The sequence below is a fragment of the Phodopus roborovskii genome, unplaced genomic scaffold (genome assembly GCF_943737965.1).
Source record: "Phodopus roborovskii unplaced genomic scaffold, PHOROB, whole genome shotgun sequence".
Lineage (NCBI taxonomy): Eukaryota > Metazoa > Chordata > Mammalia > Rodentia > Cricetidae > Phodopus > Phodopus roborovskii.
In genome coordinates, this window is record NW_026125281.1 from 6,905,763 (window position 1) to 6,930,053 (window position 24,291).

At 36.8% G+C, this 24,291-nt stretch overlaps 1 protein-coding gene across 1 annotated transcript in view; it reads left to right on the forward strand.

Annotated features, from left to right (window-relative positions):
• The window catches only part of Ralyl (RALY RNA binding protein like), a 519,057-nt gene that overhangs the window by 413,372 nt on the left and 81,394 nt on the right, over positions 1–24,291 (forward strand). The window contains exon 4 of the mRNA XM_051196821.1: positions 8,618–8,650. Within this exon, the coding sequence (XP_051052778.1) occupies positions 8,618–8,650 (33 nt within the window). The remainder of the gene's footprint in view (positions 1–8,617; positions 8,651–24,291) is intronic.

Here is a 24,291-nt window from a genome sequence, read left to right on the forward strand (position 1 = left end):
GCTGTATTTTATCCTAAAGAAAATGAATCCACTGGAGAGATATTCTACCATAGGAGTGAACAAGCTTGGTTCTCTCTAGAATTGAAGGTGAGTTTGGCTACTTAATGATCAACAAAAAAATATATAAAAAAACAAATATACTGAAATATTAAAGCTAGAGAGATGCTTTATGTGTTTATCTCAGTCTTTGCCTTTGATAATCCTTTTGGTGCTTTGTTTTTTGTAAGATACAAATGATGATGATGGCAACTTTGAACACAAGAAGGTTGTAAGGACTAGATCTGCTAAAACATATTTTTCAAATTCAAAATTTTTCCTATAACATAGAAGGCATTAAATAATGTGCATTATTATTTTCAGATTGTCACATAGTCTGTAAATCTGTTATACTGGGGAATTTGAACCCTTCCTTCCTTTTGTAAGCCTGAGTAAAATTTTGTACTTTCTATCAATACAACCTGGGTAAATACATATTTAGACATAATTCTCTTCCTTCCTTACTGCTGCAGCAGGCAAAAGTAATTATAACCCTCTCACATCCTCAGGCCTAAGAAGGTTTTAGAGTCCTTGTCCACACACTGTTCCCAGCAGCCATCATCAATTAATCAGAACTGACAAGAAAATTAAAGCTTCTTTGACCTCTCAGCTTCAGAGCTTGCCAGCTCTTAGGGGGATGGCTGTTCTTATTCGCGGTTTCCAAAACGATCCACTCACAGTCCAAACCAGAGCCTTTTTTGACACCAATTTCTCAATGCTGTTGACAGAACATGACTGTGCAAGGGATAATCCCTGTAATCCATCTCATCACTATGCCCTCGCAGGTAGCCATGACCAGAGAAATGATGTGATTGGTACAAGAATCTAATCTGAGTGCCTGTATCAAGCTTTTGTGTTGTAGTATTTTGAACTTTCATTCAAATAAAGGTACCAGCTGTTGAGACGAACACCATTGTCTGGGCAGAGGTGAGAAAGCCAGTCTTATCCCATGCTATACATCAAGGAAGTTTTTTGTTTTCTTTTTGTTTTGTTTTATTAATGAAACTTTTGTTCTTCCAAAACCGTTATCTCTTAGCTATGAAACCCCAAATGGTTCACACAGAATCTGGACACTGTTTTGTTTCTGTTGGTTCATATTTTTTTGTGTTTGTGTCAAGAGATTAAAGAAAAATTCCAGCTTTCAGCACTTCTCACAAACTCATCTGCAATTGCCCATATATACTTTTTATAGACACATGAAGAAGCTTATATTTTGAAAATTTCTTTGGCAGTGAAGGTATGTCTAAGCAGGCTGATGAAAGTGTGTTTTATTTTAATATACAACATGTACCAAATGGAAGATATTAAAAATAAATTTTCAGGTATTAACCTTTTTTTATAACACATCATGGTTTGCTCACATTTCATCACTTACAAGGAAAAAAGCTTGTTTAAATCAGTGTATTGGAATGAAGAAGGTGCCATGTGCCTCCAAAAAAAGACCACAGATAATTGATAATAAATACATAGGCTAGATTTTAAAAATCAAAATAAGGTACCTTTCATCCTTAAAAAATCTTTAGCATCTTAAATTACCCTGAAACTAATGAGCAATTATCTAAAGTATAATTTAGAGTGACCTGGACACCATTGTCTTCTTTATGAGGCCAGGCTGACTGAATATCAGTTAGTATGGCAGCTGTTATGTTATTTTCATCATCATGGAGCATCCAACAGTAGCCTGAAGTGTTGTATTGACTTTGGCATGACTCCTATGAATGTCTAGGTTTGCGACATGTACTTATCAATCTGCTTTCTCTTTATTTAGTGTACACACACACACACACACACACACACACACACACACATATATATATATATGTTTATTTAGTAGCTGAATATATATATATATATGTGTGTATATATATATATATATATATTCACAAACAGCCCTGTAAACTGGTTTTGCCATTATTTTCATTTTCTGGACATGACAACTTAGCCACAAAGGTAAGTCCCTTAATTCCCAAAGCCACATAGTAATACTAAAATAATTAGGCAACTGGCTTCTGGGACCTGTGTTCTACAGGTGTTTACGTGTACATATTAAATGTGCACTGAAGCTTGGGCTGTTATTGCTGAATCCATTGAGTGGATCAGATGCTAGTGTATAATATATTTAGTTGGCATTTCAGCTATAAGATCCTGTATAAAATCATTTTTCATATTGGTAGTACTCCTTTTATAGTTTATAGTTTTAAGTCCCTATAAAATATTTCAGTTTCATAGAGAAGCAATAATCTTTCAAAAGTGTTTGTAGTTATGTCTATGAAAACATAGTAAGAGGCAAAACTTAAGAGTATGAGAATTCCAAATAGCACCCAGACAATGAGCAATCTGGTCACTGTGACTGATGCACAAACCATGCACACACAAAAACAATAAAAGAATAAGTGCAAAATGTTATACTTTATACAGATTGTGAGGGAACTCATTTATTTTAAAGACTTTGATCTTTATTATGTGAGTAAATAACAAGATTGGGAGCTGGCAAAGTAGTGAAAATTTACTGGCAAACCATTCCTACCAATCTCTGTTAAATAATGTTATATATGATGATGCAAGCTTGTAATCCCTGCACTTAGGAAGCTGAAGCCAGGAGAATGATGATTTCAAGGATAGCCTGTGCATCTATAGGGAACTGAATTTTTAAGAGGGTACAATCTTAGAAGAAACTTTGTAATCACAATAATATTTGTTAATGAATAAGGATGCTGGGTTTACAGCACCCTATACTAAGACTTTCACAAAGTTCTCCAAGCACTGTAGTGAGAGATATTGTATGAGTAGATTTGGACACTAGAAGGCAGCTCTACTGGTGTATGTGGTTATTTTAAAGAATACTGAAGGATGAAAAATCTGAGAGGATTATTTTCTAAAAGCTCACATGAAAGTTGAGGATCCTCTGAAAGGTGAATAATATTAAGCCAAGAGATTTAAGAACATTCTTTTGACCTCAGAATGAACCAAATTTCAAAGATATTCTGAAAGTGAATATGGGTAAACAGGCACTCCTAACCAAAAAAAAAAAATCTACATTGCTAATTCATTGGCATAAGTGGCTGAGTATTCACAATTAGTGAATAAACTACAAAGGTCAGAACAAGAATTTCAGTTGGACCTTCGTTTTTTGTTTTTGTTTTGTTTTGTTTTCGGGACAGAATTTCTCTGTGTAATAGCCTTGGCAGTCCTGGAACTAGCTCTGTGACCAGGCTGTCCTTAAACTCACAGAGATCCACCTGCCTCTGCCTCGAGAGTGCTGGGATTAAATGTGTGGGCCACCACTGCCCGGCTCTGTTGGAACCTCTTAAGGTATAGGCTTTTAACAAATGTTTGGTGGGTGCCTATGGTTACATGTTGAAATCAAACAACACGAGGAACTCAAATCTCAGAATCTGCAAAGCTAGAAAATAGTACATGAGAACATTGTGGTTTCCCAGTAGAGAATATGAATGTTGGATCATAAGATGCAACAGTGGCGTATTAGCAGAGCAGAGTGCAGAAGAGATAGTGGCAGGGCAGGGCGTCACACAGAACTGGAGGTGGAAACTGTGCAGGCACTACGCCTGAGTTCAACTCTCAACCACTTATCGGCTGTGTGGCTTAAGAAAGTATGCATTTATAGTTTTTTGGTCTGCTTCCTAATGTGGATGATAAGAGTTGCTTCACAGAATATTAGAACCTTTGAATAAGTCAGTGATTATGAAGCATTTTGAAGGACGACTAGTCTATTAAATATAAATTAGTTTGTAATTAAATATAGCTTTAATCTCCTTAATTCTCCTTATTGATCTTAATTCTGTGCTCTAACTCTTTGCAATTGCCTACTTCTTTCTTCTAGAGGCTATGGTGCATTTATTTTATTCTACTGCTAAATTCTCGTGGGCTCTGAATAACGTATTATTAAATTCAAAACCTACTTCTTGTGAAAACTAAATCTTAGGAAAGATAAAAATCAATCCCTTTCTCCACAAAACAATTACTTTATAAAAACTCATAGACAGGTTCTCTCTGGGCATATCACAATGTAATCACTTGTTTCTAAGCAGTAAATTGAGAAACAATTTTTCTCTGAAGGGATATTTCTCATGGCTTTTTTCTTTTATATTGTTTCTTCAGTTTTCAGAACTAAAATGAGCTTGTTATACACTTTGGTAGTTTGTGTTCAGTGTCGGCAATCCATCTTTAGCATAAACTTGTACACAGCCTCCAGTCAGTGCTATCAACACTGTAAGCTGCTCTGAGAACACAATTTCCATTGTTCACAATAGCACCTTCAACTGGTAAGGGTGTCTGTCCTGTATCTGGATACCATGAGTGCAGACAGTATTTCTGACATCACATGCATGGAGACTTTGATGCAAAAATGATGAGCCATAAATGAACATGTGGCATCCAAGCAGAGGGACGTTCAACATGGGCTGCTGTGATATTCTTCTCTAGTGTCTTCACTTAGGAGATGTGTTATTATGCCAATGTCAATTCCTTTTTACAATCTCTTATTCTGCATCACCATGAAGACACTTAGGAACGTTGGGACCTAGTGCTTAACCTCTATGGCTTAGCATGACTAATGGGTATCATCATCTTTCCTATTTGGTTCATAAACCATATTAGACCAAGGTGCACAGAAAGATAAGCATTCTATAAGAGGCATGAAAAAAATACTACAAGACTGATGGGAGATGTTATTCTGTAAATATGTTTCTCATACTGGTTAATGAATAAAGCGCTGTTGGCCAATAGGAAAACAAGATAGGCGGGACTAGGAGACAAGGAGGATTTGAGGTGGTAGTAGTAAGGAGGAGTCAGCACATAGAGACTCAAGACAACAAAGGTCCAGGTGCTCTCTCCGGTAAAATGAGGCCATGTGGAAATACTTAGATTAATATAAATGGGCTAATACTTAAGACAGAGCTAGCCAAAAAGAAACAAGTAACTGGCCAAGAGCATTGTATCAAATACAGCGTCTCTCTGTGTATTATTTGTGGCTGGGGAAAAAACCTACTTGTAACACAAGACAGTGAATAAACAGTTTATGCTCCAACACTTCAACATGTTCCTGTTGCACAAACTTATCTTTGAACAATACATAAATCAAATACCTCCTGTTCCCAGGAGCTTACTAAAAATATTGAATTTGGAATTATATATTAATTTCAACAGACACAAAAATATTACCTTTCCTTTAGAATTTTCCTACTATTTAAAACTATGAATAACATGCATAGTCTGTGACATAAAATTACATAGTGAACAACATTTGACTTATATGCCTAAGTTGTATAATAAACACAAAAGCCTGCAATCAAAAATCATTTTAAAAGCTCTGCATTTATCTCTGAATTAAAAAAAATTTGAAATATGTATTGGTTACTTTCCTTGTTTCTGTGGCAAAATGGTAGGCAATAGCACTTTAAGAAAAAGAAGTTTACTCTTGCTCAGTTTGAGGGTGTAGTCCCTCATTGCAGGAACATGAGATATCTTGTCACTCTGCATGAGGAGTCAGGAATCAGAGAGTGAAGAATGCAGTTGTGCAACTCCAATTCACCTTTTTTATTCAGTCCATGACCCTAAGACATAGAATAGCAATGTCGAAATTATTGTGGGTTCTCCAACCTCAACTCAATCTAGAAATTTCTTAAAAGTCATATCCAGAGACTTATTCTTAACCCTGTCAATTGGATGATTAGTGTTAACAGTTACAAGGGGACAATCATGTGAGTGAAGTAATAAGGGGAGAAGGAGAATAATGAGCTGGATAATCAGGCCAAAATTAGTAATCTCTAAGGGCAGCGATATCACATTCATCCCTGTATATATTAATGTAACAGTGGCATATCTGAAACCTTATGAAATATAAGAACATTTAATCAACAACCATCATTTCAAACATTCTAAACTTAGCTTTTGGAACATTGCAAGTAAATGCACAGTGGTTGCCTTGCATTTATTTGGTTGTCTGTGAATCCTTAAAGAATGCTGTTCAGTGACGTTCTGAGGAAGCTGAAGCATTCACCTAACACAAGCAGATCACACACTTAAAATGAAGTCTCAAAACAATAGATGATACGAGCTGAAATCATTGGATAATTTTGGAGAAGTAATTCCCATAAATTCTCTGCTTTTCAGTATTGTCAAATGGAAAGCACAGGTCCAATTAAGAAACAGTCTTCTGTGTCATTATTTACATCAACAATTTTCCTCTACATTTGTTGGCTTTACGATATCACAAATGCATAAGAATAATAAGCAAAATAAAAAAAATAAATAAAATGTCATTAGTTTGCCTAAACAAATAAATGTGTATATTTAAAATTCACAAAAGGAAAAGGCATCGGCTTCTCTTTCATGGTGACTGTATAAGGGAATTGCTAAGGCTCTTCTTCTGTGCTGGGACATGGGTTTATTTAAACTCTGTCCTCATGCATTGAGGTTTATTTCCAGTAGCTTGTGGCTTGATACATGCAAGAGGAATGGGGGAAAACTATTGGCACGGCTGTCTAATTTGGATGCAGTCATGTCTTTCAGTTACCTGCCTGAATATATAAAACCAACAACTTTTTCACTAAATGGTATATATTTAAGCTTCCTATCACGTGTACATTAAATAATTGTAGGTTGAGGAAAACAGTCAGCCAATGAACTGCTCCACAGGCAGTCAGGCATGGTGGCACACTTGTAATCTCAATGCTGAGGAAACAGAAACAAAAGGAGCCTTGAACTCCTGGAATCCAGTTGCAGAGAGGGAGGAGTGATGAGCAAAGGGGTCAAGACCAGGCTGGAGAAACCCACAGAAACAGCTGACCTGAACAAGGGGAGCTCATGAACCCCAGACTGATAGCTGGGAAACCAGCATAGGAATGACCCAGACCCCATGAACGTGGGTGTCTGATGGGAGATGTCATTCTGTATATGTTTCTCATACTGAGTAATAATAAAGACTGTTGGCCAATAGGAAAGGAAGATAGGAGGGACTAGGAGACAAGGAGGAAATAGGAAGAGGAAGGAGGAGTCAAGATGGAGAGTCTGGAGAAAGCTGGATGCCAGCCGCCTCCCCGGTAAGAGAAGGCCATGTGAAAATACATAGATCAGCAGAAATGGGTTACTACTTAAGATAGAGCTAGCCAATAAGAAACTAGTACGTGGCCAACAGTATAATGTCAAATACAGAGTCTCTGTGCATTATTTGGGGCTGGCGCGGCAGCAGGACAAGACCAGGCGGCGGGAGGAAAAAACCATACCCCTTACAGGTGTCAGTTAGGAGGCCTGGGCAGTCTATGGGGCCTCTAGTAATGGATCAATATTTATCCCTACTATATGAGTGGATTTCGGAAGCCCATCCCACACATAGGGATACTTTCTCAGTCTATACACATGGGAGAGGGTCTAGGTCCTGCCCCAAATGATATGGCAGACTTTGAAGACTCCCATGGAAGGCCTCACCCTCCCTGGGGAACATACATGGGATGGGATGGGGATTGGGGTGGGTAATGGGGGAGGATGGAAGGGTGAGGGGACTGGGATTGACAAGTAAAACAAGCTTGTTTCAAATTTAAATAAAAAAAAAAAAAAAAAAAAAAAAAACAAGGAGCCCTGGAGTTTGCTGGCTTGAGTGGTTGTCCTAGCAGGAAATGTCAGTATTTACTTAAAACATGTCACTATTGGAATAATTTAGCCCATAATTTTGTAAGAAATCTACAGGAAAAAAAAAACATACACCTGCCTTATATCTCCTTGTTAATTAAGAAATGCCTAAAAACTGACCTTTTATAAAAAACGTGGAATTGTCACCTGGGCACCTGGGGTAAGAAAATTAGCTGGAATCAGTTCTGTACTTTTTCATGATGAGAAGAGCAAGCTACAAAGATCTTTAAAGTAGATTTCTGGAGATGTCACACTAAACAGCCTTTCTATATTACATATAGCATTTGGACTCTTGGGAGAAACAGGAAACACCTAGCTAGAGGTTTGAAGGAAAGATCCTAATCTGTGGCATGACATCACCCTTTCTCCCAGAGCATTACCCCCAGCAAATGATTGCCTATGACATCTCTTCTCCCTTGTCATTACAGAGTATAATGCTTGGGAAACAATTACTCAGCCAATATCTAAATCAATTCATTATAGATCTCTTCACTATTACACCTAAAAGTAGATATATTAAAACTTCTGGAATCAAACTGCCTCTATTAACAAAAAAATAGTTTTATATGGAGTACAACTAAGAATTAGACTCTCTCTCACTGTAATACTGTCTTTAAAAGTTGCATTCCCTGTCCAAGGCTTTGACTTTATCTGCCCTGAATCCAAGTAGAACAATAATATGTAGACTTACTATAGTAGGCATATGCATACACACACACACACACACACACACACACACACATAACACATATAATATATGGCACATATGTATTAGGAATATATATTATATGTAATATATATTAGGCAAATGTATGTATATAATTTTACTGCTGTAAACACATTTCCATGCAAGACATTACAGTATTTTGCCCCGTTCATATAAAATCAATGTGTAAATATTGTTATATTAAAATAAAGTTTTCATATTTTATAGGATTGAATCAAAGGAGCCATTCCTGTCTGTTGGGTGAGTATGCATCTAAATATTTTAAATATGAATGTTTTTGTTTAAATTAGACAGGACTAAATCAATGATATTTCTAGTCCCTTGTCTCTAGCATCATATTAAAAACCATAGCCAGTCACTTCCTAAAAGACAAAGACAAAGAGAAGATGCTAATGTTGTTCCATAAAGACTCAACTGAAACACTCTTAAAACTGTTGTGTGACCTCATACATTCAATTAATTGATGCATAAGGAGCCCTCTATATCCTATAAAGTTTTCCAAGTGTCTAAGTTAGGGTTTCTTTTGCTGCAAAGAGACACCTAACTATTACAACTCTTATAAAGGAAAATATTTAATCGGGGCTAGCTTACAGTTTCATCGTCATGGTGGGTAACATGCAGGCAGATGTGCTGGAGAAGGAAGTGAGACTTCTACAACTTGATCCACAGTCAGTAGAAGCCAACTGTGCATCACACTGAGTGCAGTTTAAGCAAAGGAGACTTCAAAGCCCACCCTCACAGTCACACATTTCCTTCAGCAAAGCTGCACCTACTCCAACAAAGCCACACCTCCTGATAGTGTCACTTGTTATGGAGGCCATTTTCTTTCAGATCACCACGGCCAATTATGATGAGTATTCTTTTCATCCAGGAAAGAGAGGCTTAGATTGATTTTTAAAATTCCTCTGACCCAGACATTTCCCACCCCTAGTCTTTCTATCCATTTTGTACTATTTCTTTTTAAGTCTGCTCTTTTCAGGGTTTCTCCTTCCCTTTCTGACATTTTCTATATATTCTTCATAACTTCTAACTACTGTACTTTCTTCTCCTCACTCACACCCTCCACCTCTGTGAATAACAGAGCTAAGAAATCCTAAGGCACATCTCTAAAACAAGTAATGATTGCCTACGGTGAGGTATTGTCTTGTGGATGTTGCATGTCCTAATAATAATAATACTGTCAGTAAGCAAAAGCATGTTAGAACTAAGAATGAGTCACGTTGTATCTTGTCTGTTGTGTTGAAGAACCATTGGCTTATATATACACAGATATCCTATGAAGGATTTCACATGATCACCATTGTGGTGAATGTATTAAAAACTAGTGTCGTATCAGATTTGATTAGGGGAAAAGTCACACTCTGCAGCCAGTCATCTCACACCATACTGGTGTGAAGGGGATTGACTGTGAAATACTCATGTAACCTTTTTTTTTTTTTTTTTTAATCACTTTGTTCACAGTTCTAGAGCATTCCTATTATCCACTGAACAACATGGTCCCCAATTCTCTTCCACTCATCTATGCTTTTCAGTGAGTCTCTTTGAAATCAAAATAATTGTGAGGGAAGGCAAAAAATGGAACAAATGGTGTTATTGGAGAATTTCTTGAAAAATGAAAGCTCAAGTTGGTCTGCTGATGAAAAATTATTACAGCATACATCTGTCCTGCTTTGATCATCAGGCCCTATTGTTAAAAACCTCTAACCCCAAAGAATCTCATTTGAATGCATACATGTCTGCACTCTAGTCAAAAGTGCTAAAATAGCTTTGCTTCATGCCCCACTTAATAATGTTTCTTTGCTGCCTTTTCTGTTCTCATTACTTTTGGATGGATCCATCTTTTTTACTGTGCACCTCTCTTGAACAAAGACAGATCCCGAGTAATCTTTGTTTTAAGCTTATCAAGAGTTTAATACTCAATATTTAAGCAAGGAATCTAACTTCCCCAAATTAGCTTAATGTGTAACTCATCAAATGCTTATGGTGGGAATATTGGCATGGCAATAACTATGCATTGCTGTTTTCCACATGTTTTAAAAGTGTAAGGCTTCTGCTGACTGGATACTGTTGTTTATACATGAATGTCTACATTCCCTATGAGATAATGATTTTAAATAATATTATCCTAAAGTATACATGTAGCTCTCTCCTGCCTCTGTTTAAGAAGATCTCATGAACACAAGGTACTCATGAACCCAGCAGACACTAGGAAGTCTGGGAGGGGAGGGGAATCAGGGTGCATGTGAGGGGGAAGAGAGGGTAAGAGAGAGGGAGGGAGGGAGAGTGGGAGGGAGGAAAAGGGAACTGGGATAGACATGTAAAATAATAATAATAAAAAATAAATAAAAATTTTCATATTTATGAAATAGAACATATTCACACAATGAAACAAATAAACACATGACTATGGTTGATACATTGAAACATGGGGATGCAATATTAAATATGTATGCCTGGATATATTTACTTTGCTATCAATAAAATCCATGTGAATTATGTTATCCAAAACCCATTCTAAATATTGCATATTCTTGTCCATCTTCTTCCAATATATAAAATTATCTGTCAATATGTGCTTACAAAAGTATCCTTAGTTCTCTTAGTCTCTGATAGTTGTTGCTAGCTGTATTCATTTAGACAATTCCTTAAACCTTCATGCATTAGGTTCTCATATGGAAACTGGAGTTTAAACAAGATATTTAGAATTTAGCACTTAGCACTATTCTTGGCTCATAGGAATTATTCACAAATGTCAACTTTTCTTATGGTTCAGGGTATGTGACCAGTTCCCTAAAATACTCCATTATGTATCATTGCAAATTCTTTGAGTTACTGTGACTTCTTGGAGACACATGTAGAAACCAAAAGAACTAAAAGAATTTCCATGTCAATTACTTCATCCTACCTTTTTGGAATGAAGTGGACAGCCCTAAAAGACTTCTGTTGTGAGACAGTGAATTAAACTTCCAGCTGACGATTTTTTCCCATCAGTATCTTTTCTTTGAGGGTGATGATTAGATGGGTAAACTTTTCCATGCTTGTTTCACTGTGTTAAGGTAATTCCTAAAACTCTAAGCAATATAAAAGTTACACTAATACAACAACAGTATATCTTAGGTTTGGTTGAGAAACTTGCAATAATCATCACATTTAGAAATACCAGAATTTGTATATCTATTTCATATCATATCTCTTACATATCTTACTGTATGTGAGGCTGTATAAGTGAGCTGATCAAAGCTAGACATACCTGGACCTCTGAGTCCATCAGATGCATGAGAGCTGTTTATTAAGTCTCAACAGTGGAGCCAAATGGTATCAGATTAGGAGAACTCACTGTTTGCCCAAAACTGATCAGAAGAAGCCAGTAGATAGGTTACATTAAATGATTCTCCTTGCAAAATGGCGTCTAAACACTTCTACTCGTGATACTGAATTTAGATATTCAGTATACTTCAGCTGTTATAAGAACTCTGTTAAACCTTGAAAGTCTTATTGAATTCAAGAATTGTCCCAAGCTTCATAGACAACCTTAGACTACTGGTATTATACATCATGATACTTTCAGCTCTGTGTTTTAAGTGTCCAAATTCTATGAATAGACTTGCTTGATCTGATTGCCATCTTGGCATTTCCTTAACAAGTAACTAGGAAAACTGGTTAGGTCTTCTGTGAATCTGTTTTTTTTTTTTTTTTCACTCCATGATGGTCTGTAATCCTTACGATTATGATCAATAAGATCTACCTCATATGGTTATAAGAATATTTGGCACACAGTAAGCAAGAAATGAACACCAATTTCTATTAATATTTTGGTCAATGAAGGTATCAATCTTTCCCATAGAAGTTAAGTTTTACTGAATCATAGGAATTCCAAGTGATAAAATCCAAGTGTCTCAATATTATGGAAAGGCAGTGGTGAGAGTGGATAATGGGAAGAGAAGTTGAACAAAGAATGGAATCTGCACAGGATTTTTCATCGACTGCTCAAGATGCGGATAGTGTCGGAGGGATACGGTTGAGGAAAATCGAAATAGCATGAAGAGATGAAGACAGCTCTGGAACAAATATATCATAGTTACATAAAGTATGGTGTGTCATATTAAATCTTTTAAATAAAAGTATGGACAGCAGAAAACTTTGCTGATTTCGGGTTGTCATCAACGCCCAGGAAAATGTAAAAGTAAAATTTCACAGATATGTGCTGATCATTTAAGAATTAAGACGTTTTCTTACTTTTGTCCTTGTGAGCTTAAAACCATTGAGCAGAGGATTAGACATCTTTTTAGGACCCAAATGGAAGGCACGTTCCTGTTTAAGAAGAGACAAGCTTTTAATACAGTTGTGCTAAGAAAGCCATTCCTGGGAGAATACATTGGGGAGATGGCAGCAGAGAGAAGTTACTGTGCCAAGCCCAGCATTTCTTAGCAAGCTTGAAAGGTTCCTGAAAAAACAGGAGAAACCAAAGAATGGCAGAAACTATACAAAAATACTGAAGTGTTCATCTAATAGGAGAAATGGACCCATTGTAGTGTGCATAGTCATGGGTTTGCTTTTTATTTTATCTTAAGGATGACATTATCTAAAGGATGTCATCATAGCACCACTTAGAACTACCTACAGTACTTTAGATATACTTGAAAAGATGTAAGATAGAAATGAACAATGTAACAATGAAAAGTGTCCGCAACAATCATTTTCTTTCTTAACATCAGAAAAAATACGTGTCAGAGTGGCGGTTTTTTCTCTATTGGCCTGTATTGGGCCATGGTGACAGTCTAAGCTACGGTTTAGCTGCACTATATATATCAAGAGAAGGGTAATAAGATATTGTCCTTAAGCTTTAAACATTACCATCTGGAATCACTGATGGGCAACTCAAAGCTTGTCTTGATAGTATGAGTGTAATTTTCTATACATCTCCAAGGAAAACAGGAATAAAGAGATAAAGCCAATTTCCCTCTCCTAAAAAAAAAAATCCATTTTTGTTGTTTTATAGACTCAAACAACACTACCACAAAATTAATGATTTCTTTAGCAACTGCACTTGCCTTATTCTTTCCCAAGCCCCTCCAGGCTGCTTCTCTAGAGAGTACACAAAGTTTCCACAGAGCTATTTTTGTCATCTGAAGCACTTGTGCTTTGAGGCCTGATGCTCCAACTGTAATTTTAATTTATCAACCTGCCACTCAGTGAAACGCTGTAAAAAAAACATTTGAAAGCTTAAACCCATCATTTATTTCTGCACCTGTCAATGACATTCTTCTGTACTTGTCAAAACCATTTAAAATGCACCATGATGGCACATAAAATATTACCAATAAATTGGGTAATCAATCATGTGTGTGCATATTGTGACAGTGGTATCTTGCAATCATGGGCCCCACGACCCATTTTTAAGATGCGGGAACTCATTACTCTTCGGTAATAAAACACAGGAGAGTCATCTTAAAGAATCTCCCTCAGTCTCTACAAATAAAAAATATCATAGGACGTAGAGAAGCTGATTGTAAGTGAACTGGCTTTTATTCTTTGATGAAATTTTCTCCTTGGAGAAAAGGAAATAATTGCAGATTGTAGCAGGAAAATAGAGTTATATGGAGAGGGGGAAATGTATAGGATCATTAAACAAAATTGTTTAAGTTCTTCCTGTAAAGGAAACAGTGGTGTACTACTTTATAGACAGTGATATTTCAAAACACAGTATTATCAACACTTTTGCTACTGTCTAATTTGTTCATATAATAAAGTTTCAGGGTAACTCAAATGTCACAATCTATATTAGTTTCCCTTTGAGTATATGTATTGTTGTATACCATAGGGAATTTTTCCTCACAAAAATTGATATGGATTTGTTGGTTATAATTGGACAGAGAGTCGGGCAAGCTATTCAATAACTAAATCCACTCAACCCACCAACTCAGCCAGGATATTATATGCTATGTGTCTGTTTATGATAAAATATTGTGAAAACTTTTTAAATTTAAATATTATTATCTAACTTGTCCTCTAAACTTCAGTGTGTAGCAATCCTTACAAGATAATAACTTTAAAAGAGTATAGCTCATGAGTAGTCCTTTGAAGTCTGTGGAGGCCTTGGTAACATCTTGTACTATCTAATTATAAATCAATTCACAATTTATACATAGCAAATTCTCATATAGAAGAAAATAGGAATGGAATCAAATTTATTTGGTCAAAGCTTTAAGATGTAGACAGATTTATAGGCATTTTCCCACATAGCAAATTCTCATATAGAAGAAAATAGGAATGGAATCAAATTTATTTGGTCAAAGCTCTAAGATGTAGACAGATTTATAGGCATTTTCCCCTACTGCTATCAGCACTTTTGTGGGGTTATGAATTAGTTTGGTTCTTGGTGGCATTATTTTTACTTTTTTTGTTCACACAGAATGAGCTCAGAGTCATAGTGTTAGTCTTGCTATGTTCTTCCCATGAGCTTTCCCACCAACTCCTAATCATAAGCTTTTGAAAATGTAGGCCACATTGGAAAAGGTGGTTACATTGTATTGCTAATGACAGAAATAGGGTATACTAATAGATATATTTGGATGTCATGTGGAGAAATAATACATGGAAAAATTGACCCCTTTGGGTGAAAAAAAATGTATTTCCATATATTCTCTAGAAATCATTCATTCACAAGGACAAAAAGGTGAAAAATAAAGAAGATTTCATTCATATAAGTACCTTAAATTCATGTAAAAAAAGAAAGGAAGAAAAGAAAGAAAGAAAGAAAAGAAAACAAATAAAACTCATTTGAAAAGATAATATTCCTCCTGCTTTCTGTACATCATGGAATGCATGTGCAACTGAATATCCAGCTCATCCCAGCTGATTACTTAAGTCCTTTCTCAGCAACATAAATAGCACTCACTGAACAGGGTCACAAAATCAGTTTACCATTGTTCTTACTGTTGTAACACTGAGCTTCTGAGATGTGTGATAGTCCACGGAGACACAGAGCTGTATGACAAGGGAGCTTATCCTGGGACCTTTGTGCAGCAGCTAGTGATTTAAAGCTCTCTCTTCAGTCTTCTGATATCCACACTCAGTGAACCATCACACATGTCTAAGTAGTCTTATTAATTATCCAGAAAAATAATCAAATGTTGGAAAGCATTGACTGTTTTTATTTTTTGGAGGCATTATGAGTTGCACATTTTCACTATAATATAGTTAAGAAAATGTTAAAGCCTCATTTCCAAATTATATTTTGTTCATTCCACAAAGAATGACTGATCTTTATTTCATCGGTTTCAAGATGTGACCTTTTCAGTACTGCTAATGACATTTTCAAAGTACAGAAATACCATTTTATTCAAAAATATTTTATGCTGAATTTTTTCAGAACAAATTAGCTACCCCAGGGTAATTGATGACTGCCCAATAATTAGCCAAAGCCAGAGATCACTTGTGCTTAAAGAACTTCTTAGGACATTCACATGCACAGAGGGAGCTTGCGGGAGAACATTCATCAACCGTGTTTTGGCAGTTTCCCACTAAGGGAGGTATTAAAATAGGATGTTACACATTCATAGAAACCTTCTTGTTTTCTTGGATGAAAGTTTTACTAGATCTCATTCCAAACATGTCATTTTGAGCTCCTGGCCACATTCAACTCTGAAATGAATAGTGTGCCTGTCAGTGAAAGCACCAATGGAAAACTCTTGACTACAATTTCTCCTTAGCATCAATGAGAAGAATATAAAAGAAGAAACACTTGATAATACATTTCTTCCATATCCTGGCTAAATTATCATATCACGCAGGCTAAAGTATCCCAATGAAGTGTGTTATAGCTCACTTAGATACTAAAAATCTTGAAAGGTCCTTTAAAAGTGAGCCATTCTAGGGAAGCAATTTACAGGGAATCTGTAAATCATGAGCTTTTGATTGTCCGTATCGGTCTCAGCAGGTCTGAGGCAGGGTAAGCACTCCAGGTACTAAAGGAAAGCTGCCAAGTCACAGATAAAGGAGTGTCCCGTAAAACAAAGCAACAATTCCCGTTTCTGTGTATCAGGTTGTCATCATGGGTCTTAAAGCTCAAGAGAAGAAATGCAATAATATTGCTGGCCTTTGTAGAAGGAACAGTTATCCAATTTCATTAAGGACAGCAATTTATTGTTTGGCGGGAACTGCATGTGTGAAAATGTTACATGATGATAATAGTGGCTGCTGACAGCAATCTAGGAGACGAATTATTTCCTGTTAAACATGGGTCTTTCCATCTATATTGCAAATATCAGAATTAATTCAAAAGCTCTTAGAGCATCCTCCACTGCTCTTTCATTTTGTTCACTGAAGTAAGGTCAAATCCAGAGTCCACTAACTTGGTTAGCCTTATCAGCCAGCTTGATCTACACATCCCTTGTCTCTGATCTCCTGAGGCTGTCATCACAGGCAGGCTGCCATGTCCACCAGGAATTTATGGCATTTTGACAGGTTTTGAAATATCTGAACCTTGCCACAACAAATACTTTTTAAATTCTAATTGAATGTCATTTACAGGATCCTGATTTAACTTTCAGAATATCAGTGCAGATATATGTATGTATGTATGTATGTGTACACACACAGACACACACACACACACACACACGTTATTAATGCCAAAATCTCCTGTAGTTATATTGGTTAAAATGAAGCAAACTTGGAAAAACCTTCACACAGACACAGATTTAGCAGAAGCTAAACGGTTTATTAGTAAAAATGCATCCCCATGAGAGGGCACATCTGGAACAGAGGGAGAGTTTCATAACACATACACAACTCTATGTACAAAGAATTGTCACATAATGTCACATAATATGCTCATTAAGGACTATTTGCATAGCCTTAGCTTTGGGCCTCATTGATGTGATATATACTATTTTACATGTAGTTTTACACATAACATAATGTATTACTTGTCTCATTAGCATCTTGACTCTTTACCCAAGGATGTTCATTCTATTATTAGAATAAGCCACAAGTCACCTTCAGACACTGTGGTGCCTCTGCTGGTGGCCCAGAGACTTCTCCCAAGTTTTCCTATTTGCCTATTTGCTCATTTCATATTCAAATTTCATAAAACTTTTCTTATTAGGATCGCCAGGGCCTCATTCACTGCTCTATACTTCTATTTCAATGAGGCATTACATAGTAACTCCTGAAAGGGACCTAATAAACAGTTGTGGAAATGTTACTGTCCACAGAGACAGGCAGGTTTACTCTCTGTTCTGAAGATAGCCAGTATAAGAATAACTGCATGAAAAAAAAAATGACTGAAATCATGACCACATGAAGGAAGCGGGAAAGTGTTGACTGCATTCCAACTTGTTTTCACTATTACTCCCTCTTTTCAGCCTCTTCTTTCTCTCCCTTTATCTCTTCTCCTCCTCCTGTCCCCTACTCCTTTCTACCCACCTTTTTTTCTCTTTTCATTTCTCTCCTCTTCGAGGCTTTCTTCTTCAATTTGTTTTACTCCTGTCTGTCAACTCCATTCTCCAATTCCTCCTTGCTACTGCATCTCTCTTCCTTCCTCATGGACTTTGGAGTTGCTCTCAACAAGGAAGGTTTAAAATATATATATATATATATATATATATATATATATATATATATATATATAGTTAACTACCAGAAACCATAATGATTTCTAACACTCCAACTTATTCTCATGCTTCACAGTCACATGCTACGAAACAACAAGAATAACAAACAAAACAAATACATAACAACAAATCCCCAAATTAAAAAATAAACAGAAATTTATGTTAACATTACACCAGGGATGTAACTGCCCTGGTGAAAGCAATGATTGTCAAAAAGATATATGTGTCCCTCCCATTGGCTGTCAGGCCATTGGAACAATGGTCCTGAGGAATAGGAATTACCTCAAAATACTCTTAGTTGGGGCAGGAAAGGCTCAACTTACTGCTAGCCAGAAGAAGAATCTGTTTAGTAATGAACTTACACATACACATATTTCTGACACTTGTCAGAACCCCTTTCAAGGGGGACTGGAGAGTTCAGGAGATGGCTGGCAGACCAAGTGCTTGCCACTGCATTCAACCTGCATAAAAGCCAGGGTTTTGTTAGGGTTCCAGATGTCTAGGATTTAACCTAAAGTCTCTGATGGATGAATTAAAATCCTCTATTCAGATGAATAGGTTAGTGTTTGAGGAGACTAACACTTCCCATTAACCTATGTGCAGTTTGACAATCTCAATATAGATCTAACACTTTGCCATAACTAAGCTCATTTGAGACCACAGTCAAGAAGCCTAGAATGTGTGTACATTATAAACATGTACACACACACACACACACACACACACACACACACCACCCATATTCATACACATACACAAACACATCCACCAGCATTCCCAACCAGGGTAGTCTTACTCTGAAATATGTTCAACAAGTACAAAACCATCCAATACTGAGACTACTCTCAAACATGGAAGGAATATCCTCAAAGTCAGAACTCTGTGGGAATAGAGGACATAGAGGGATAATCAAACAAGAGTGAAATAAAATAATTTACAATGAAATATAAAATCAGTAACACTAGAAATAGGAAAGTGTAGTGAGACATCCACCCTGCCCACCCCTGTTGCACTGACCACGCCCATTGGGGGTGGGGACAGGTGCAGATGACCTGGGGGAACTAGGCCTGGGAACCAGAACCCCAGGAGCTCCCTCTTCCTTCCTGGTCCAGACAGATAGCTTCCAGAGGCATCATTGGGACTGGAACCTGCTGGCAGTCATGTGTTTAGGGATTTCTCCCTAAATAAACACCCATCATCCTATCTGTTTTCCCAGAATCTTATATATCCACAATAGGAAAGTGTGTTACATCCTCCCCATTTTTTAAATACATTCTAAGTGGAGAAAATGTGAAAAACCTTCTTAAACGTTAAAATTTCATAGATAAAAAAAAAACCTTTCAAATTTAGTAAAAGTTTAAGTTTCTGGAACAGTGACAAGAAAGTATTGAACTACTTTGCTAAGTGCCAGAAGTCGTACTGGTTCCTCACACTCCAACCCACCATCCTGTTTCAAAGTGACATTTTTGTTTACCATATAAATAAGACAGATACAGTGCTGGCGCTCTACTTTATGTACATATTCTATTTTCCACACGCCTAATCAACAACTTCAGACTCATGTTGCAAGGGAAACACGGGGCTTGTTTCTGCAAGCCTGTTTGTTTACAATACTTGAGCCCGTTAAAACATAGCTTTGCTCTCTTTGAAGAAACACATTGTTGACTCCCTAGTATTGATGTCATGACTAACACCGCAACTCATGTCTAAAAGAAACTCATGAGATGCATGTCTCTCCTTCTTACATTAGCCCCTTTGCTCTTAAAAAAACCCAGCTCCACACAGCATTAATCTCTGAGCATTTTTAAGGCACAAAAATCATTTTCCAAGGGCACAAAACTCTAAACAATGATCCATTGTATGAAATTTGACAACTAGAGATGTGTATATACACTTGGAGAACTAAAGCAGGAGGCAGAATGTCCCCTTTTATCAGCAAATGCTGGGACCATACATATCAGAGAATCCAAAAGCTTTGGGACTTTTTCACACAGGTGTGGTTGTTGAGGGAGCTATGCTTCTATTGAGTGGTACATTATAAATTCACTTTATTTTCAGAAACCTAGCAATACACAGCCATTTTCTGAGAAATCTTTAAAAATGTTTTTACATATTACTGAACTAAGGAAAACAAAAGCAGGGTGGGTAAACCTAACATAAAAGGCATGTAGGTAAGCATGGGGAGAAAATCTAGTCAGGTGACTTTGTTGCAGACCAAGAGGGAACTGCTCCGGACCGAGCAGGACTGTGGAAACCTGCAAATTTTAAGTGTTAAGTAAACAATTGTAAAATAAGAAAATTTAACAATTTCACAGCCGCAAATTACATTTATATTCATATCAATATATCTATTCTCAATATTGATAACCAAACTAAAGAATTAACAAGTAAAAAAATGTGAAAGCATATGATAAAAATTCCTTAGTATAAGTAAACAAACAAGATTCTTGGGATTCAATGAGAATTCATCCCTCTGAATGATATTTAACTCTAGAAACTAAATAATAATACAAAGAGGATCTGTTCTATAATTATCAAAGAAAAGTACCTTCAAAGAATAGTAGTAGATCATAAATGAAGCATCAGAATCCATACAATGCTCATAGCTACCAGTTAAGGGAAAGTCTGAAGTGAGAAATAGGAAAAAATAGTCAATAATAATAAAGAATTTAGACTGAGAAAATTTCCCTGAACAAATAGAAAGTAAAATATCTCTATCTATCTATCTATCTATCTATCTCTATCTCTCTCCCTCCCCCCTCTCTTTCTTGCACACACACAAAGACAAGAAGAAAAAGAATTGGCTAAAACCACTGGGTATATTTCCAAAGAGAACAATTTAAGATATGAATCATTAATGAAAAGTAATACATAGTTCCATTAAAGAAAAAAAGTCAAGGCTTTTACATTTTGAAATAGAAGAAGTTATTTATTCTTATTATGCCAAAAAAAAAGGTACTCTAAAAGCAAAATTAAGAGGACAGTCTCTGTAGTTCTTGCATGAAGTTTCCTCAAACCTTCCCAGCTAGGATTGTGTAAGGGAATCTTGAAGTAAATATTTACATGGAAAAAAAGAAAAAGAAAACTGTTTCCTTGGGGATATGTTGCACTGTGGAAGCAATAATGGATCATTCACAAGGGGAATATATAACGCAAGAAATTAAGACAAAATATGCTTTGTCATGTACCTAATATGCACGATGCTCTGTAAAGGTGGCCAATGCCTTTGTTTTCCTTACCTTGGGCACAAGCACCACGAAAAGGAATTTTGATTGAACAATTATTCAGTTGTGTTTTTTAACTGAAGAAATCAAAAGGCAAACGAAGTTGATGAAAATGAACATGGTCCAAAAAACAGAAAACGGTAGCAATAGTGAGTGTTACTGAAGTTCAGCTGGGGAAACAGTGATGAGAATTTTAGAATTTAAAACTCTGAAGAACAGTCACAGGAAGGAACCCGTCTTTTCTATAAGCTCATGGCTTGAAGCTAACCCGTGACACATTTACCAACATGTCTGTGCTTACTTTTGTCTGTTTGGGGATCGGGTGTTCCAGTGTATGGGCATTGATCAGTTTCACTTTCTCAGCTGTCTAAGGAATTACAGGTGGCAGTAGAGAAAGCTCAAATGGGTCAGACAGGAGCAGACATAATCAGCAGTTGAAGAAGGGTCTCTATTGGTGGTGAGCAAAAACATGCATGCTGCAAGCATCAAAGACGAGGGTGAGGAAAAAGCACGCCGTCTTGAGAGTTTGCCACCTTTATTGCCTAGCAGTGGTCCCTCTCCCCCTATCTACGTACCAGGTAGGTGAGACACGAAACAAGAGGTCAAAATCGGTGAAGTGCAAATCAAGTCAATGAACGTTCAACATGCACACTTAATGACCTGGGGCTCTTCTCCTCCTGTTGGCTTGCCCTGTCTAGCATCAATATGAGGGTATTTTTTTCTTGTTTTCTTGTATCTTGTTTTGTCACGTGTGGTTGTTGTCTCCTGGAGGCCTGCTTTGTTCTGAAGGGGAATGGATGATGGGGAGTGGATTTGGGGGAGAAGAGAGGTAGAGAGTGGCTGGGAGCAGTAGAGGACGGGGAACGGGTCAGGATGTAAGAGAATAAATACCAAAGGGATAAGGGGGATGTGTCTGTGCATGTGTATGTCTAGATGCCCGAGGAAGAATCTCTTGCTGGGCCCTGTGTACAGCACAGTAACAGACATGAGAGAGTCTCTGAGTCTCTTGTCTTCATAACCCACACATGAGCTGCTGGATCTTGTTCACATGGGTTCTGGGTATTGAAACTTAGGTCTTCACATTGGCATGTCAAGTGCTTTACCCACTTAGCCAAGCTTCTCGCCCCATGCTTTACCCACTTAGCCAAGCTCCTTGCACTCATGTTCATGAATAGTTATGGGGAATATAATGTTAGCAATAGTTGTCCATTGCAATGTGAATTTGCAACAAAAAATGATAGAAAGGGCATTTATGAGCAGCCAGGTGTCTGGAGAAATGAAAAACCCAACAATCCAAGTGCATAGAATGTCAATTTTACTTAAGATTTACTTAAAACCTTCAAGATAATTATAATAATTCTAGCAATAATGTGTTCTTTTGATTTTAGGTTAAATGCTTTGATGGTTTCAAGGGAAGCTAACACTTTCCACCTGTTTAGTGTTGCCTACTTTCTGTTTTTGAGTAGTACTACTTCTTATCTCCACTTTACTTTGAATCTATTGCAGTAATTATTACTTTTTTTTCAGATGTCTTTGGCTTACACTGATAGAACCATCTTTTCCTCTTTCTATTCCTCTTTGTGTGTGATTGTGTTAATATGTTTCCACACGTAAACCTGACATTAATTTCCTTTCTCTGGCTTCCTTTTGGTTATTAGATTCCTCTCTTTGTCTAAGAAAGTTAGGGCTGAGTTCTTAGCTTTCCTTTGCTTTCTTTCAGGACAAGAGCAGCAAAAGCTGTCAATGTCTTCTTGTCAAGTTGCTAGCACCCTACAGGACTTTTTAAAATTCTCCCTAGGGTGTGAATGTTCATTTTAGTCTCTCTCATACTCTGCTTTTGTCTGAGTGAGGAAACAGGGAGAGAGCAATTGACGCCAATGGAGGTAGCACCAGAGCCTCGTCGCCAGCCAGCTTGCATAGGAACACCTACATGTTGCATTTAACAGTATAATTTGATTTTACTACAATCGCAAAGATTTACCCTTCAAGATACCTCAGAACTATACAATGAATCACCTCTAAACTGCAAAATCCTAATGAGGGCTTTTAGTCTCCTCTTGGTGCATGTGTGTATCTGCATGCTAACTTGGGTCCAACAGGGCTCTTTCATGTTACTTTCTGCTCAGGTTATTTTGAAATATATTATTGTGATTTTTGATACATTTGGCAGCAATTTTATCCCTCATAATTGCTACCCTCTAATATTTTATTGCTTCCTGCAGCCCCAATGAAGAACATTCACTGCTTTCCCACTTGACAGCATTTGAAATATTTAAATAGATTCCATCCTTCTCAAAGACTTCCTTCTCTAGAATAAACAAACTTATTTAATGGCCACTTTCATATAGGGTTGTTGTAGGGAGATTGCTGTGTTATGCTGTGTTATTCTAATTTCCCTTATCTGTACATATTCCAGCTGCTGTATTGCACTGACACATTAAATTTAATATTCCCAGTGATGTCTCAAACATGCAAGTACTGTAGAATCGTTGTTTAGAAAAAGGACTGCACTTGCCAACTAAACTTTCAATAGCTTTTTGTGGTTCTGCATGTATCCCATGCATGACTTACAGTGAAATTTTTTTAACAGCTACAATTAAGACTCAGAATCTGGATCTAGTTTTGAATGTGGGGATGAAAAGAATACCAGTAATATAAATAACAAACAATATATCATAAAGCAGTAGGAAAAGAGTAACAGATAATAAACTTCTCACAAAGCTTAGAAAGTACAAAAGGAAAGTGAACAGAAAACTCAAGGAGTAACCCTCAAACATATCTTTATGGCTAAGATTCACCATCTGCTACAGAGGCTATAGTTGCAGCTGGTGGAATAGTAAAGAATTTGGTTAAATGTTCTTTGATGAGTAGGAAGCCTCTGTAATGGTGGCTTTGATTGTCACTGCTACCTGTAGGTGACTATACCATAGCAGCAAGTGGAAAAGGCCATGGATCCTGGAAACAGATGCTGCTGTTTCTTCTGTGTCTTCCTATGGTTCTCTGTGATGACAAAAAAAATATGATAATGTGTTCTAGATGA